This window comes from Anabrus simplex, chromosome 1, assembly GCF_040414725.1.
Source record: "Anabrus simplex isolate iqAnaSimp1 chromosome 1, ASM4041472v1, whole genome shotgun sequence".
NCBI lineage: Eukaryota > Metazoa > Arthropoda > Insecta > Orthoptera > Tettigoniidae > Anabrus > Anabrus simplex.
Genome location: NC_090265.1, coordinates 1,587,239,496 through 1,587,256,773, shown reverse-complemented (window position 1 = coordinate 1,587,256,773; position 17,278 = coordinate 1,587,239,496). Strand labels below are relative to the sequence as shown.

Here is a 17,278-nt window from a genome sequence, read left to right as displayed (position 1 = left end):
CTTCCTTCCCCCCTCCTAGCCCTTCCCTGTCCCATCGTCGCCATAAGACCTGTCTGTGTCGGTGCGACGTAAAGCATCTATCAAAAAAAAAAACTATGTTTTCCCCACGCGTTTTATATTTGGATACTGCTGCCTAAAAGTTAAATATTACTGAGTTTGGAACTGAACAAAACTGAACAAAATAGACTGATGTAGAATTGAAACGGAGATTCATTTTGCATTTGGAACATTTCACTTCCGATAATATTTATTCCATCGTATTCTGGTCTTTTACATCGATCCATTTTTTAATGAAAGCAGGGCAGTGGCCTATTCCATATTTTCATATATCATAATTATACTCTTTTTTTTGCTGGATTAAATTGTGCTACATACAAATTTCTTCGGTAGGCTATTGAAGAAAAACGTTCAACAAAGAATTTATTGAAACAATCTTTTGGTGAGGATGTGATTCAAGGTGTACTTTCTACAGGGTGAGTAGATGAGACATTCGAGTCCTTATAATTTACCATGTCCGATTATTATGAATAATTTCAGAATGTTCTTGACAGCCGCTGCCTTCTATTAGTGTAGCTTTAAGTTGATAGACTATCATTTGAATTTACCACTAATTCATCTGAAGGAGGATCATTCTCTTCATCACTTTACGCTGTGATTACTACGTTCTTACTAGAATTATGAGTTCCTGTTTAATTTTTCACATCACTATCTGATGAAAAAGTAGAATCGTGTGATTCATATTCATTTATTGATAGAACAATTACATTATTACTTCCTTTTCTTCCATAAAAACTATCAGGACTTATTGACATAACCTGTCCGCTTGTGGTTGCCATTGTACCCCGGTGTAATCTGAAAATTACCTAAAACAAAACCCCACGGCACTACACCCTTGAAGGGCCTTGGCCTACCAAGCGACCGCTGCTCAGCCCGAAGGCCTGCAGATTACGATGTGTCGTGTGGTCAGCACGACGAATCCTCTCGGGCGTTATTCTTGGCTTTCTAGACCGGGGCCTCTATCTCACCGTCAGATAGCTCCTCAATTCTAATCACGTAGGCTGAGTGGAACTCGAGCTGAAAGTTACCTACCACATTTAATAAAAATATTATTATGCATCGTTTTTCTTATCTTATCTTGTGTTTAACTATGTATTTAACACATGCATGAGCTCCTACAATTTCTTTTACGTGTCACATCACAAACAACGCGCAAACACTTAATTTCAAACCACCATACGCAGCTTCTAACAAGTTATGATCAGCTGTCAATCAATCAATCAATCAATCAATCAATCAATCAATCAATCAATCAATCAATCAATCAATCACTACTGACCTGCATTTCGGGCAGTCACCCAGGTGGGAGATTCCCTATCTGTTGTTTTCCTAGCCTGAGAAATTGGGTCGAGGATACAACTGGGGAGGATGACGAGTACCTTTCCCAGGCGGCCTCGCCTGCTATGCTGTACAAGGGTTTTGTGGGGGATTAGAAGATTGGTAGGGATAGACAAGGAAGACGGAAGGAAGTGGCCGAGGCCTTAAGTTACGTACCATCTCGGCATTTTTCCTGGAGGAGAAGTGCGAAACCACAGAAAACCACTTCCAGGATGGTTGAGATGGTAATCGAACACACCTCTACTCAGTTGACCTCCCGAGGCTGAGTGGACCCCGTTCCAGCTCTAATACCACTTTTCAAATTTCGTGGCAGAGCCGGGAATCGAACCCGGCCCTCCGGGGGTGGCAGCTAATCACACTAACCACTATAACACAGAGGCGGACAACTCCCCTTCCTACCAATGAATATTTGCCCCAATCTGTTCTCTTGAATTCCAACTTTATCTTTATTGTGATCTTTCCTACCTTTAAAGACACCATTCGAAGTTCTTCGTCTACTAATGCCATTCCACGCCATCTATCCACCTGACACCTCGGAACATACCACTTAGTCGAGCAGCTCGTCTCCCTTCTCCCAAGTTTTCAAGCCCAAACTTTGCAACATTTTTATAACGCTAATCTTTTGTCGGAAATCACCCAGAACAAATCGAGCTGCTTTTCTTTGGATTTTTTCCAGTTCTTGAATCAAGTAATCCTGGCGAGGGTCCCATACACTGGAACTGTACTCTAGTTGGGGTCTTACCAGAGACTTATATGCTCTCTCCTTTACATCCTTACTACAACCCGTAAATACCCTCATAACCATGTGCAGAGATCTGTACCCTTTATTTACAATCTCATTTATGTGATTACCCCAATTAAGATCTGTCCGTATATTAACACCTACAGTAGATACTTACAATGATCCCCAAAAGGAACTTTCACCCCATCAACGCAGTAATTAAAACTCAGAGGACTTTGTGAGACTCACAACCTGACTTTTAACCCCGTTTATCGTCATAGCATTCCCTACGGTCCATCTTACAACATGTCCGACTCGTTGGCTGAATGGTCAGCGTACTGGACTTAGGTTCAGAGGGTCCCGGGTTCGATTCCCGGCCAAATCGGGGATCTTATTCATTGGTTAATTCCAATGGCTCGGGGGCTGGGTGTTTGTGCTGTCCCCAACATCCTTACACATGGCAGATGCCGCAGACCCTCGTCGGAGGGTCTGCCTTAAAAAGGGCTGCACTCGGCTATCAAAGTAACATTAAGGCGGGATCAATCACTGTTGATCTGCATTTAGAGCAGTCGCCCAGGTGACGGATTCCCTATCTGTTGTTTTCCTAGCCTTTTCTTGAGTGATTGCAAAGAAATTGGAAATTTATTGAACATTTCCCTTGGTAAGTTATTTCAATCCCTAACTCCCCTTCCTATAAACGAATATTTGCCCCAATTTGTCCTCTTGAATTCCAACTTTATCTTCATATTGTGATCTTTCCTACCTTTAAAGACACCACTCAAACTTATTCGTCTACTGATTTCATTCCACGCCATCTCTCCACTGACAGCTCGGAACATACCACTTAGTCGAGCAGCTCGTCTCCTTTCTCCCAAGTCTTCCCAGCCCAAACTTTGCAACATTTTTGTAACGCTACTCTTTTGTCGGAAATCACCCAGAACAAATCGAGCTGCTTTTCTTTGGATTTTTTCCAGTTCTTGAATCAAGTAATCCTGGTGAGGGTTCCATACACTGGAACCATATTTAATGTTATCATAATATACAGTATTATGATCGTGTACCTCAGTTTCTGTTAATAATCCTCGTAGGAACGTAGCGTAAAAAACGGTAACGCAAAAGTATTCGTCCGCTATGTTCTCTGTGATATCTAACATCATAACATTGGGAAATACGTGAGTCAGGGTTCTTGAGAGCAGCCCGTGCTGGTGGTGCAATACATAAACATCACGATCAGAGCTAGAAATGGGTAACACAAGGGAAAACACTCATTGAAAGGGAGAGAATTGTTGAACTCTATAAGAAAGGACATTCGCAACGAGAAATTACTGAGAAGACCGGACTACCACGATCAACAGTAGAAGGTATTATTTACAGGTTCAAAACCACTTCGACTATGATAAATAAACCAAGAACAGGACGCCCTAGGAAGCTCAGACAACATGAAGAGAGACGCAGCCTACACACCGTGCCTCATCCGCATGTTTGTGGTCCTATACTGTGAGCAGATGTAGAATCATGAAGTGGGACGAACATCAGCACCGATATTTGCAAGACGAATGTTACAGAGAGTTGGTAAGGAAGACCGTACCGTATAAGCAAAACATAACCATGGATAAGTAAGGTAAAAAGACGGAAGAGGTTAGAGTTGGCAAAACAATATGTTAGCAAGCCACTTACTTTCTGTAAACAAGTGTATTTAGGGATGAATTTAGATTCAGCTTGTTGTAACTTCTGCAAAGCGTCGTGTGTAGAGAAAGAAGAACGAGGAAATCCACAGTAAACACCTTCAGCCTACAATCAAACACAGGAGTCGATCTATTATGATATTTGGGTGTATGTCGGAGGCTGGCGTAAACAACTTCTGCATAATACCCGCAACAATGGATAGCATGGTGTATTAGGATATTTTAAAGCAACACACGAGTCCCAGAGTCGAAAAATTATGGACTGATGGTCACTACTACTTCCAACAAGATGATATCGCGAAACATACTGCATGAGTCGTTAAGCATTGGTTGCTTTTCAACACACATTATGCGCTGCAAACACAACTCCAGTCGCCTGTAGAGCATTTGCAGGCGGAACTAAACCAGAGACTGCAGTAAAAGAGGAAAAGTAAGGAAAGATGGAAGCCAAAATTTCTTGAAGAGTGGCAGAAGATAGGCCCATAAATCACGATAAAACCAGCCTAGTCCAAGCCAAAGAGGCTTCAAGCTGCCATTGCTGACAAAGGAAATTCTACTGGATACTGAAGAGTTATTTACTTTGTGAGTCAAGTGCGTGTGAATCAGTACAAGTAGATGACTACTTTGGTTGCACTACAGCTACATAAGCTGCTATTTTTAGACATGTTTCGTTATTACTTGATTTTTGTATATGATCACGTTCTCGTTCTCAAATAAAAGGTAACTATTACGACATAGGTTTCCTTGCTAACTTTCCACTACTGACAGTTATTTCTGGTCTCACCAGTGAATGGACGAATACTTTTGTGACTATCTATATCAGTAAGTTACAATGTGCCTTATATAGTTAAAATAGAACCTATCAAAAGTATTTCACGTATTACTTTTTTATACAACAATAAATGTAGCTTACATTTAAAAGTCAGTTATTGTTTGTGTCCAAAAGTGTACAATGGTTGTTGAAACATTTTTCATAAATATGTTATTCAATTAACTACATTTCAAGTGGTTTATAAAATATAAATGCACTTTATTAAATTAAATGACAGAATGATGATGTTATAAAAATATAATTAAAGCTTGTAATGTGGCTTCATTGTTCCGTTCATTCTGTTTTTCTAATCTACACAACGAATTCAATTCCGTTGTCTACTATAATATTTTCATTCCTTCACTGACACTCTTCTTCCTTGGTTCACTTTAAGTACAGATATCAAATGTGACAGTATTACACTGTTCAGCAGCTGATCTCAGATTCCTTGGGTTTTTCTCCAGGGTCGGGGGCAGGTATGGGCTCGGGATCCCACAGAAAGGGGTCCTTCTTGAGAGTGACGCAGAGGAAAATGCTGGCCATCACACCAGCCAGCACAAAGAGCACCAGCACGCCGAATCCAATGACGAATGTAACTGTGTTGTCTGCTTCATCTGGGCTTCCCGAGAGACGAGTATTTGTGTCATTGGAGTCTGTTACGCCCATCCTTCCTGCAACAAACAGTAACAAAGTAGTAGATCAGAGAATTGCTCACCCTTCAAATATTGTACATACTCTGATCCTACCTACAACGAGCACTCGTATTTTTAGTCTGCAGTGCAAGTCCGACTCTTTGGCTGAATGGTCAGCGTACCGGCCTTCGGTTTAGAGGGTCCGGGTTCGATTCCCAGCCAGGTCAGGGATTTTAATCGCTTCTGATTAATTCTTCTGGCTCGGGGCCTGGGTGTATATGTCCGTCCCAACACTCTCCTCATCATATTCAGACAATATACCACGCTACTAACCACTACAGAAACACGCAATATTGCTTACATCCCTCCATATAGGGTTGGCGTCAGGAAGGGCAGCCGGTCGTAAAACAGGACCAAATCCCCATGTGCGATGCCGTTCGCACCCGCGACCCTACAGGTGTGGGAAAAAAGCGGTGGGAAAAGAAGAAATGAAAGAAGTGCAAGCTAGTTGAACTCACCACTGCTGAAGTAACATGATAGTCGAATGGTAAGTGTGCTAGCTTTATGTGTCAAAGTTCGCAGGTTCGATCCCTCAAGAAGGGTGGAATGGTCGGTATGTAAAAGAGCAGTGGTGTACGCATTACGTGTCCATTGCTACACTCCCCAGTATGGAGGAACGGGAACTGGTACCCGAGATGGACCAGCTACAAGCAGAGACCGAAAAATTTAGGTTTGGATAGAATACCTGTATTACAAAATATCTGTACCCATACTCAACCGTAATTGTGGAAGACAATCGTTGCCATAAGACCTGTCTGTGTCGGTGCGACGTAAAGCCAACAGCAAAAAAAAAAAAAAAAATTAAATTGTGGAAACCGGTATTATTACCGGTAAAATACGTCCAATATTTTCATACCGGTATATAAAGGTTACATTAGCGGTAAAGACTGCGAGAAAATATAATCTTAAAGAAATACTTTATCGGCGATTGAATTCATACATTATAATATAATTTACTGAGAGAGATTCCAGAGTAAAAGTTCACGAGCGCAGGTCAACTAGTGAGCCTAGCTGTACCAAGTCGAGGCAGAAAAAATTCGATCTCGAATTAAAATTGATCCCGGATCAGCTATGCCACTATAATAGGCGAAACCTGAAGTAACTTCACTCGAAAACTCATCTTCAAGCAGGGAAGTCGTCTTTTAACAACCCTAAAGTTATTTCAATTGTGGATCGCGATCTCTTATGAGGTCTGTTATATCCATCTCTGCAAGTGTCGCTTCGTGTAATCTTGGAGTGAGGAGGTACTCGCACTCGCAGCAACGGTAGGCACTATCTCCGAGAAGAAATCTTTTGGGCATTCCCTCCGCCTCAAACCGAGCATGAACTCTAGAGTTATCGAATATACACTGACTGACAGAGCAAATGCAACACCAAGAAGGAGTGGTTCGAAAGGGATGTAACTTGGGGAAAAAACAGAGACGGCACGGACGAATAATTGATGTTTATTTCAAACCGATATGCAGGTTACACAATGCGCACGGCATCGACTCAGTAGGATGTAGAACCACCGCGAGCGGCGATGCACGCAGAAACACGTCGAGGTACAGAGTCAATAAGAGTGCGGATGGTGTCCTGAGGAATGGTTCTCCATTCTCTGTCAACCATTTGCCACAGTTGGTCGTCCGTACGAGGCTGGGGCAGAGTTTGCAAACGGCGTCCAATGAGATCCCACACGTGTTCGATTGGTGAGAGATCCGGAGAGTACGCTGGCCACGGAAGCATCTGTACACCTCGTAGAGCCTGTTGGGAGATGCGAGCAGTGTGTGGGCGGGCATTATCCTGCTCAAACAGAGCATTGGGCAGCCCCTGAAGGTACGGGAGTGCCACCGGCCGCAGCACATGCTGCACGTAGCGGTGGGCATTTAACGTGCCTTGAATACGCACTAGAGGTGACGTGGAATCATACGCAATAGCGCCCCAAACCATGATGCCGCGTTGTCTAGCGGTAGGGCGCTCCACAGTTACTGCCGGATTTGACCTTTCTCCACGCCGACGCGACACTCGTCTGCGGTGACTATCACTGACAGAACAGACGCGTGACTCATCGGAGAACACGACGTTCCGCCATTCCCTCATCCAAGTCGCTCTAGCCCGGCACCATGCCAGGCGTGCACGTCTATGCTGTGGAGTCAATGGTAGTCTTCTGAGCGGACGCCGGGAGTGCAGGCCTCCTTCAACCAATCGACGGGAAATTGTTCTGGTCGATATTGGAACAGCCAGGGTGTCTTGCACATGCTGAAGAATGGCGGTTGACGTGGCGTGCGGGGCTGCCACCGCTTGGCGGCGGATGCGCCGATCCTCGCGTGCTGACGTCACTCCGGCTGCGCCTGGACCCCTCGCACGTGCCACATGTCCCTGCGCCAACCATCTTCGCCACAGGCGCTGCACCGTGGACACATCCCTATGGGTATCGGCTGCGATTTGACGAAGCGACCAACCTGCCCTTCTCAGCCCGATCACCATACCCCTCGTAAAGTCGTCTGTCTGCTGGAAATGCCTCCGTTGACGGCGGCCTGGCATTCTTAGCTATACACGTGTCCTGTGGCACACGACAACACGTTCTACAATGACTGTCGGCTGAGAAATCACGGTACGAAGTGGGCCATTCGCCAACGCCGTGTCCCATTTATCGTTCGCTACGTGCGCAGCACAGCGGCGCATTTCACATCATGAGCATACCTCAGTGACGTCAGTCTACCCTGCAATTGGCATAAAGTTCTGACCACTCCTTCTTGGTGTTGCATTTGCTCTGTCAGTCAGTGTATTACTGTCATGTGCAGATCCAGGTCACCTTGCTACTATGTCAAGACAACGCAGGTTACCATCACATATTCAAGGAGAACCATCCATGTCTGTTCCTGAACACTTCAACGTTGTTACCCCCTGGCGATATGATAGGCACGTGTGTACAGTCTATACCACCAATAATTCCTGGGAAATGAGCTATGTAATAGAACTGACGCATGCCTCTCCTTGCTTCTCTCTGGTCAGTCAATATATTGATAAACTGAGGTCTCGGCGTAGCAATTTCTCGCGTTACTTTATGGATGACTCGACAAACCGTAGCTTTATCAATTTTGAATAAATCACTAACTACGATTTGAATACTCCCTGTCGTGTAAAATCGTAGAGTCAATAGAATCTGGAACTTCGGAGTAAGTGGCTGGTTTCTATTCGATCATCTCATTAGATCTCCTTGAAGTCTTACCTTCCATAACCTCAACAGTGTGTTTGGTTAGACGGAATCTTATTTTAAAGGCTTTGTCCCTAGGTTATATAAATGGGTTTCCTCTTTCTTGGAATATTCGAGGAGACCGCTGAAATTCCACATTATCGTTATCTGATAAAAAATCGGAGAAGTCAGACATCTGTAATTCAAAGAAAGAATCGAGATAAAAATCCCTTCATCAGATTAAATACCGGTAATAATGCAGAACCTCATTTTTAAAATTTCTTACAATGATTTATTGTTACATCACTATTTTTCACTACAAAAGCCTTCTTCTTTTTACGTTGATAATAAAGTGGCCTACAATACAAGAACACTACTTGATCCGGATCATAAGGCTTGATGCAAGGAATTTGTTGGATCAATTTTGATTCGAGATATAGGAGAAATGATCTCGGATCAACGTTTATACAACACAATTTTCAGGATCAACGTGATCTAGTATCAGTTTTACTCCTTGATGTAGGATCAACTGCTTTATACAATCGGGCCTAAATATTTTTTTTTAAATCTGAATATTAAATAAGGAAAATAAATGTTAATTAGAAGTGTAAAGACCTAATGCCTCCGTTTTAGTTTGTTTTCCTGTACTTTCACAACCACATCGGGACGGCATGGCTGAATGTCGTGTACAAGCATTCTGGAGTGCAATGATAACCAGACACCAACGCTTACTGTGGATTGTCCTGATTAGCAAGATATATTCTATTATATCACTGCGTAAGTTGCAACGATGAAGAGAAAGTAAGTACTTAAATGATGACACTTACTTGTGTGGATGGAGTTGTCGTAAACTCTCTGTATGTGTGTTGCTCAAATGTACATAAAAATTCCTCCCGTTATTGCTCTAGAATGAAATTAGTCCGTATAAGGCTCGCATTAATATTTCAGCAGTTATCCATCGTAGATAAAAAAGAGCATAGATTCGTCCAAATCATTGCACAGTACATATGCAATGTGCAGGAATTCAATAATAATAATAATAATAATAATAATAATAATAATAATAATAATAATAATAATAATAATAACAATACAATAACAAACACTTGAAAACGAATAGGTTGGTCTTCGAAGCAGAACTCCTCTTCATCTGTGAGCCCGCAGGTGATTGAACAGCCCAATACGGGAGGCACATTGTTATTACCGGTATTATTATTATTATTATTATTATTATTATTATTATTATTATTATTATTATTATTATTATTATTATTATTATTAAGTCATGTAATGTACACACCTTCACAACATGCAAGCAGTTGTTGTTATGTACCTGGATGTGTTTGATATTCGCTGATATTCAAAGCACCGGTATACGGGATTTGTTTTCTACCCATTTCAACTACTACTACTAAAAATGTTTTCATCCCTCCCCTGATGGAGAAGGGCCTCTTAGACGGTGACGCCGTCTCTCAGGCCGGGAGATTTGGTCGGTGAAGGAGATGTTCGGTGAAGGCGAGGGGGTTGGCGGCAGTGGCCTATACTAAGAACTGTCCCGGCATTCGCCTTAGTGCAGGAGAATGGAAAACCACGGAAAACCTTTTCTCAGGACAGCCGACTGGTGGGGCCAGCCGTGAGGTCCAGCCCTGTCCCGTGTCCCGAAAGCAGAGGCGTAGAGCCACGATAGAGCCGTGGCCATCCCTCCTCTGCTCGATTGGCCGGTCAGAGTGCAGAGCTCTTGGACCACGGACCAGCCGTGGCCACTTATGGGCCGAGACCCGCTCTGCATCTATCGACTTCCATTTTAACTTGCTCACCACACTAAGGTGTTACGACTGCAGCCCGACTAAAAGTTGCTGAATGCCGTCGCGCCGCTGCTCCTGCCGCCGCCGCCCCCCTCGCCCCTCTATCCCGCCAATACGTAACGAAACAGCAGATTGCATAGGTCAGTACTTACCTCAACCAAACAACAAGCAGTTGATCAGAAGAGCTAGTTCTTTACAATATGAACGTAATGACTAGGCCTATCACAACTACTCTTTTAAACTTGGATATTTTACCGGTATTTCACCGATATAAAGTCCGCCTCTGTGGTGTAGTGGTTAGCATGATTAACTGCCACCCCTGGAGGCCCGGGTTCGATTCCGGGTTCTGCCATGAAATTTGAAAAGTGGTACGAGGGCTGCAACGGGGTCCACTCAGCCTCGGAAGATCAACTGAATAGAGGGGGGGGGGGGGTTTCGATTCCCCCCTCAGGCATCCTGGAAGTGGTTTTCCATGGTTTGCCACTTCTCCTCCAGGCAAATGCCGGGATGGTACCTAATTTAAGGCCACGACCACTTCCTTCCTTCTTCCTCCGCTATCCCTTCCAATCTTTCCACCCACCCACCCCCCGCCACAAGGCCCCTGTTCAGCATAGCAGGTAAGGCCGCCTGGGTGAGGTACTGGTCCTTCTCCACAGTTGTATCCCGCGATCAAAAGTATCACGCTCTAGGACTGAGGCGGTAATTCTCTGGATAATTACGGTACTTAACAGTTTTTTGTATTGTTGACGATTGTTGCTACATGCACATGATAGTAGTGTAAATACAGTAAATACAAAGTCAGCTGATTCATTATTCCGATAATTTGTAGTCTTAGTTCCCTGCATACTTTGTACTTTCCACATTCGTTTATTCATCGAGTAAAATTTAATAATCAAATTCCTATATCTCAGTAATATTGCACTTCAAACCCCCGGCGTGATTTTGACAGAAATTATAGTAGACAACCTCTTATTCTCAGCATTTAAGGACACTTTTATTCTCCGTCCCGCGTAGTAGGGAAAATAATACTAATCCACCAGCGGTAAAAGTTCATATAACCACACTTCATCTGAAAATTGTAGTGTAGATACATTGTAGTATACAATACATTTAGATAGTGCCGTATCTTGCCTGATATATTCGTGTGTTATCTTACGTGTGTATCTATTAGAGCGTAGTATTAATAATAATTTGTCTAATCATTTAACTTTGTTGGTAATCTTTGAGTACAGTAGTTCTTCCAAATTTCATATCTGTTTGTGCTTAGTAGTGACATAAGGTATCGGTATCGTAACTAGGATACGTCTGAAAGTAGTTTAAAAATTACTGTAGTTTACTGTACAGTAGTATACGAGTAATATCCTATTAGAATTTAGTGTGCTTATTTTCCAGCTCAGAATTGGAAATATTTTAATAAAACAGGTGCACAAGTTCTGCTACTTAGGATCAGTTATTACCGATGACAACAGATGCACTGTGGAAATAAAAAGAAAGATTTCCCTGTATAAGAAAGCCTTTGAGGAGAAGAAGCAGCTCTTAACTAATAAATCCTTAAATACTGAACAAAAGAAATTATTTATCAAAACGTTCATTTGGAGTGTGCTGCTATACGGCTGTGAAGGATGGACTCTCTTGAAGGAGGACGTGAAACGACTAGAGGCAGTGGAAATGTGGCTATGGAGGAAGATGACTACAACTAGCTGGATTGAGAAGAAAACTAATGAAGCAGTGCTTAGAGAAGTAAACACCCAGAGACATTTAATAGCAACGATAAAAAGGAGAAAAGCATCAGTTTTCGGTCACATTCTCCGGCATAATAACTTCATAAAGAACTTGTTCGAAGGCAAGGTGATGGGAAAGAAAGGCAGAGGGAAACCACGGAAGAAGATCATTGAAGAGGTAGTTGAGATGATGGGATGCCAAGGTTATGGAGAGATGAAAAGGATCGCAGAGAGAAGAGATCAATGGTTGCAGCGACAAGGCGAAGCCTTTAGATGATGATGATGAATTTATTAATGTAAAATATTTGTGTAGTACTGGTGTAGTAGAGGTATCCGTAGAAACTCTTACTAAAATTCTGTTGTTGAAGTTAGGATAGGCTTAATTGCAGTTTGGAATTGTGTAGTTCTTGTGTATTAATTTCGATATTCTGTAATTAACAGCAGTTTTTATCCTGTTAGGGGTTGTAGGATAAAAAATGAGTACGACTAAGTAGTATTGTAGTGTATTCGTATATTAATTACCTTATTGTAGTGTGATCCTTGAGTACTATCAGCAGACAATGTATCCCTCCGTTCATTTATTTTTTGCAAATAAGTTATTTTATTTTTATTTTATTTTTTCCGTAAAGAATGGCTAAAGAGCGCGAGTGTAAGAACTGTGGGTGTGGCGAGGCATTGAGGGGTATGAGGGAGGAGTTGGAGAGTTTGAGGGAGATAATTAGGATTCTCACAGAAGACAGGAAGGAAGATAGGACTCCCTCAAACAATGTACAGGTAACAGTAGGTGTACAAGAGGGAGGGGAAGGAAAGGGGGGAGTTGTAGAAGACAGGTGGTCTAATGTTCTAAGGGGAAGGAGATTGCAGGCTAAGGGCTCTATTCAGGATCGGAATTCAGGACAGGTGTCTGTGCGAAATCGGTACGAGTCACTCCAGGTAGAACAACAGAGGGAAGATGAAGGACAGGGAACTGTTGCTGAGATGTGTGGAAGTAGGAGGAAGGGAAAAGGTAGGAAAGGGAAATGTAGTGTAGAGGATAGGAAAAGACAGATGGAACAGGGTCATGGGAAGGAGAAAAGGGAGGGGGAAGTGCCTTCTGCAGCTATCAGGAAAGATAGGGCTGACCAGGAGGGGAGGGGATCAAATGAGGTGGGTAGGGTTGAGGCTCTGGTCATGGGGGATTCCATTGTTAGACATGTGGGGAAAGTGTGTGGAGGAAAGGGAACCAGGGTAGAATGTTATCCAGGAATTAGGTTGAGGCAGATGTTGAGGAAAGTAGAAGAGAGGGAGAAGGGGGAGGAGAAGGTGGTAGTGTTTCACGTTGGTACCAACAACGTAAGGCAAGATGATGTAAGTACCAACATAGTTGGAGATGTGTGGGATCTGGTAAATGCAGCACGCGTGAAGTTTAAGAAAGCGGAGATTGTTATTAGTGGTATACAGTGTAGGAGGGATACTGACTGGAGGGTGATTGGGGATTTAAATGAGACTATGGAGTGGGTATGTGGGAAACTGGGGGAGAAATTTCTAGATCCTAATGGGTGGGTAGGAGATAGGGATCTGCGCTCAGATGGCCTCCACTTAAACCGCAGTGGTACGTATAAGTTAGGAGATTTGTTTGGAAGGGTAATAGGGAGGTACATTCAGGGAAACGGGGTGGCCTAGGGAGCGGTGATAAGGGAACAGGGAACTGGAAATCAAGTAGGGATGACATAAAATTGTTAGTGTTGAACTGTAAAAGTATTGTAAAGAAAGGAATAGAATTGGGAAATTTAACAGATATATATTTACCAGATATTGTAATAGGAGTTGAATCATGGCTGAGAAATGATATAATGGATGCATAAATTTTCTCACGGAACTGGAGTGTGTATCACAGAGATAGGATAGGAATGGTGGGAGGGGGAGTATTCATTCTGGTGAAAGAAGAATTTGTAAGCTACGAAAAAGTTAAAGATGAGACACATGAAATTCTAGGTGTAAAGCTCATTTCTAAAGATAATAGGCAACTTGATAGATTTGGAGTGTACAGATCGGGAAAGGGTAGCACTGACACGGATTCAGAATTATTTGATAAGATAATCAGCTATGTAGGAAACGACATGGAAAAAAAATGTGATTGTAGCGGGAGATCTTAATTTATCAGATGTCAATTGGGAAGGAAATGCGAACGACAGGAAGTATGACCAACAATTGGCAATAAGTGAATATGGGAAGGACAGCTGATTCAGAAAATGATGGAACCAACCAGAGGGAAAAATATCCTGGATGTGGTGCTGATAAAACCAGATGAGCTCTATAGGGAAACTGAAGTAATAGATGGTATTAGAGATCATGAAGCTGTTTTGGTCGTAGTTAAAAATAAATGTGACAGAAAGGAAGGTCTTAAAAGTAGGACTATTAGGCAGTACCATATGGCTGATGAAGCAGGCATGAGGCAGTTTCTAAAAAGTAACTGTGATCGGTGGAAAACGGTAAATAAAAATGTAAACAGACTCTGGGATGTGTTTAAAGAAATTGTTGAGGAATGCGAAAACAGCTTTGTACCTTTAAGGGTGATAAGGAATGGTAAAGACCCACCTTATTATAATAGAGAAATAAAGAGACTGAGAAGGAGCTGCAGAGTAGAAAGAAATAGAAATGGCTGTGGAAGTAAGGAAAAATTGAAGGAGCTTACTAGAAAATTGAATCTAGCAAAGAAGGCAACTAAGGATAACATGATGGCAAGCATAATTGGCAGTCATACAAATTTTAGTGAAAAATGGAAGGATATGTATAGGTATTTTAAGGCAGAAACAGGTTCCAGGAAGGAGATTCCAGGAATCATTAATGAACAAGGAGACTGCGTATGTGAGGATCTTCAAAAGGCAGAAGTATGCAGTCAGCAGTATGTAAAGATTGTTGGTTACAAGGTTAATGTCCAGATAGAGGAGAAGAACTAAGGCCAAAGAAGTATTAAAATTTACATATTATAACAATGACATTTACAATAAGATACAAAAGTTGAAAACTAGAAAAGCGGCTGGAATTGATCAGATTTCTGGGGATATACTAAAGACAATGGGTTGGGATATAGTACCATATCTGAAGTACATATTTGATTATTGTTTGGTCAGAGGAGCTATACCAGATGAATGGAGAGTTGCTATAGTAGCCCCTGTGTATAAAGGAAAGGTTGATAGACATAAAGCTGAAAATTACAGGCCAGTAAGTTTGACGTGCATTGTATGTAAGCTTTGGGAAGGCATTCTTTCTGATTATATTAGACATGTTTGTGAAATTAATAACTGGTTCAATACAAGGCAGTTCGGTTTTAGGAAAGGTTATTCCACTGAAGCTCAACTTGTAGGATTCCAGCAAGATATAGCAGATATCTTGGATTCTGGAGGTCAAATGGACTGTATCGCGATTGACCTGTCTAAAGCATTTGATAGGGTGGATCATGGGAGACTACTGGCAAAAATGAGTGCAATTGGACTAGACAAAAGAGTGACTGAATGGGTTGCTATATTTCTAGAAAATAGATCTCAGAAAATTAGAGTAGGTGAAGCTTTATCTGACCCTGTAATAATTAAGAGGGGAATTCCTTTTTTTTTTTTTTTTGCTAGGGGCTTTACGTCGCACCGACACAGATAGGTCTTATGGCGACGATGGGATAGGAAAGGCCTAGGACTTGGAAGGAAGCGGCCGTGGCCTTAATTAAGGTACAGCCCCAGCATTTGCCTGGTGTGAAAATGGGAAACCACGGTGGGAATTCCTCAAGGCAGTATTATCGGACCTTTATGTTTTCTTATAGCCTATATATAAATTATATGAGTAAAGGAGTAGAATCGGAGGTAAGGCTTTTTGCGAATGATGTTATTCTCTATAGAGTAATAAACAAGTTACAAGATTGTGAGCAACTGCAGCGTGACCTCGAAAATGTTGTGAGATGGACAGCAGGCAATGGTATGTTGATAAACGGGGTTAAAAGTCTGGTTGTGAGTTTCAAAAATAGGAAAAGTCCTCTGAGATTTAATTACTGTGTTGATGGGGTGAAAGTTCCTTTTGGGGATCATTGTAAGTATCTAGGTGTCAATATAATGAAAGATCTTCACTGGGGTAATCAGAATCACATAAATGGGATTGTAAATAAAGGGTACACATCTCTGCACATGGTTATGAGGGTGTTCAGGGGTTGTAGTAAGGATGCAAAAGAGGACATATAAGTCTCTGGTAAGACCCCAACTAGAGTATGGTTCCAGTTTATGGGACCCTCACCAGGATTACCTGATTCAAGAACTGGAAAAAAATCCAAAGAAAAGCAGCGAGTGATTTCCGACAAAAGAGTAGCTTTACAAAACTGTTACAAAGTTTGGGTTGGGAGGAATTGAGAGAAAGAAGAAGAGCTGCTCGACTAAGTGGTATGTTCCGAGCTGTCAGCGGAGAGATGGCGTGGAATGACATTAGCAGACGAATAATTTTGAGTGGCGTTTATAAAAGTAGGAAGGTTGGAATTCAAGAGGACAAATTGGGGCAAATATTCATTTATAGGAAAGGAGTTAGGGATTGGAATAACTTACCAAGGGGAGACTTTCAATAAATTTCCAATTTCTTTGAAATCATTTAGGAAAAGGCTAGGAAAACAACAGATAGTGAATCTTCCACCTGGGCGACTGCCCTAAATGCAGATCAGTATTGATTGAGTTGATTGAGTAGAGGTGGGATCCCTCGCTGAGTCCGAGGGGAAAACCAATCCTCGAGGGTAAATAGGAAGGATGGAAAGAAAGAAAGAAAGAAAGAAAGAAAGAAAGAAAGAAAGAAAGAAAGAAAGATTATTCCGGTATATCGTTGATGTACGTCTGTACCGGTATGCACATCCTATCACTTTTATTTATTTATTCATGAGGCGCAAGATACAGCTACACTGCGCGCATTTCACTCGTACTGTCAACAGACTAATTGACAAATGAAAATTTGCATAATAAAATATAACAAACATAACAAAGGATAACAAGATCAGGCATACAGCCTACTAGTAACAACTGTCCAAATCGAAAACCATGAGAATGCGCATGTTCATAGCCAAGTCGTTGTGGGTCAAAATGGTGATAAACCACTTCACATCAACATTGTTATTGGAAATTTTTTTCGACAGAGGAAATCGAGGTTTCCTATTCTATTGTACAAAATGCGACAGGAGACCCGTAATATTCCGAAAACAATTGTTTTTTTGCAATGCTCCACAATATTACAAAGTATATAAATGATCCATACTTCCCCTATTCAAATGAAGA

At 42.0% G+C, this 17,278-nt stretch overlaps 1 protein-coding gene across 1 annotated transcript in view; it reads right to left on the bottom strand.

Annotated features, from left to right (window-relative positions):
- Positions 1-4,814: 4,814 nt before the first annotated feature.
- The window catches only part of LOC136881068 (uncharacterized), a 101,059-nt gene continuing 88,595 nt past the window's right edge, over positions 4,815-17,278 (bottom strand). Inside the window, exon 3 of the mRNA XM_067153681.2 lies at positions 4,815-5,283. Coding sequence (XP_067009782.1) covers positions 5,039-5,283 — 245 coding nt within the window. The 3' untranslated portion in view covers positions 4,815-5,038. The remainder of the gene's footprint in view (positions 5,284-17,278) is intronic.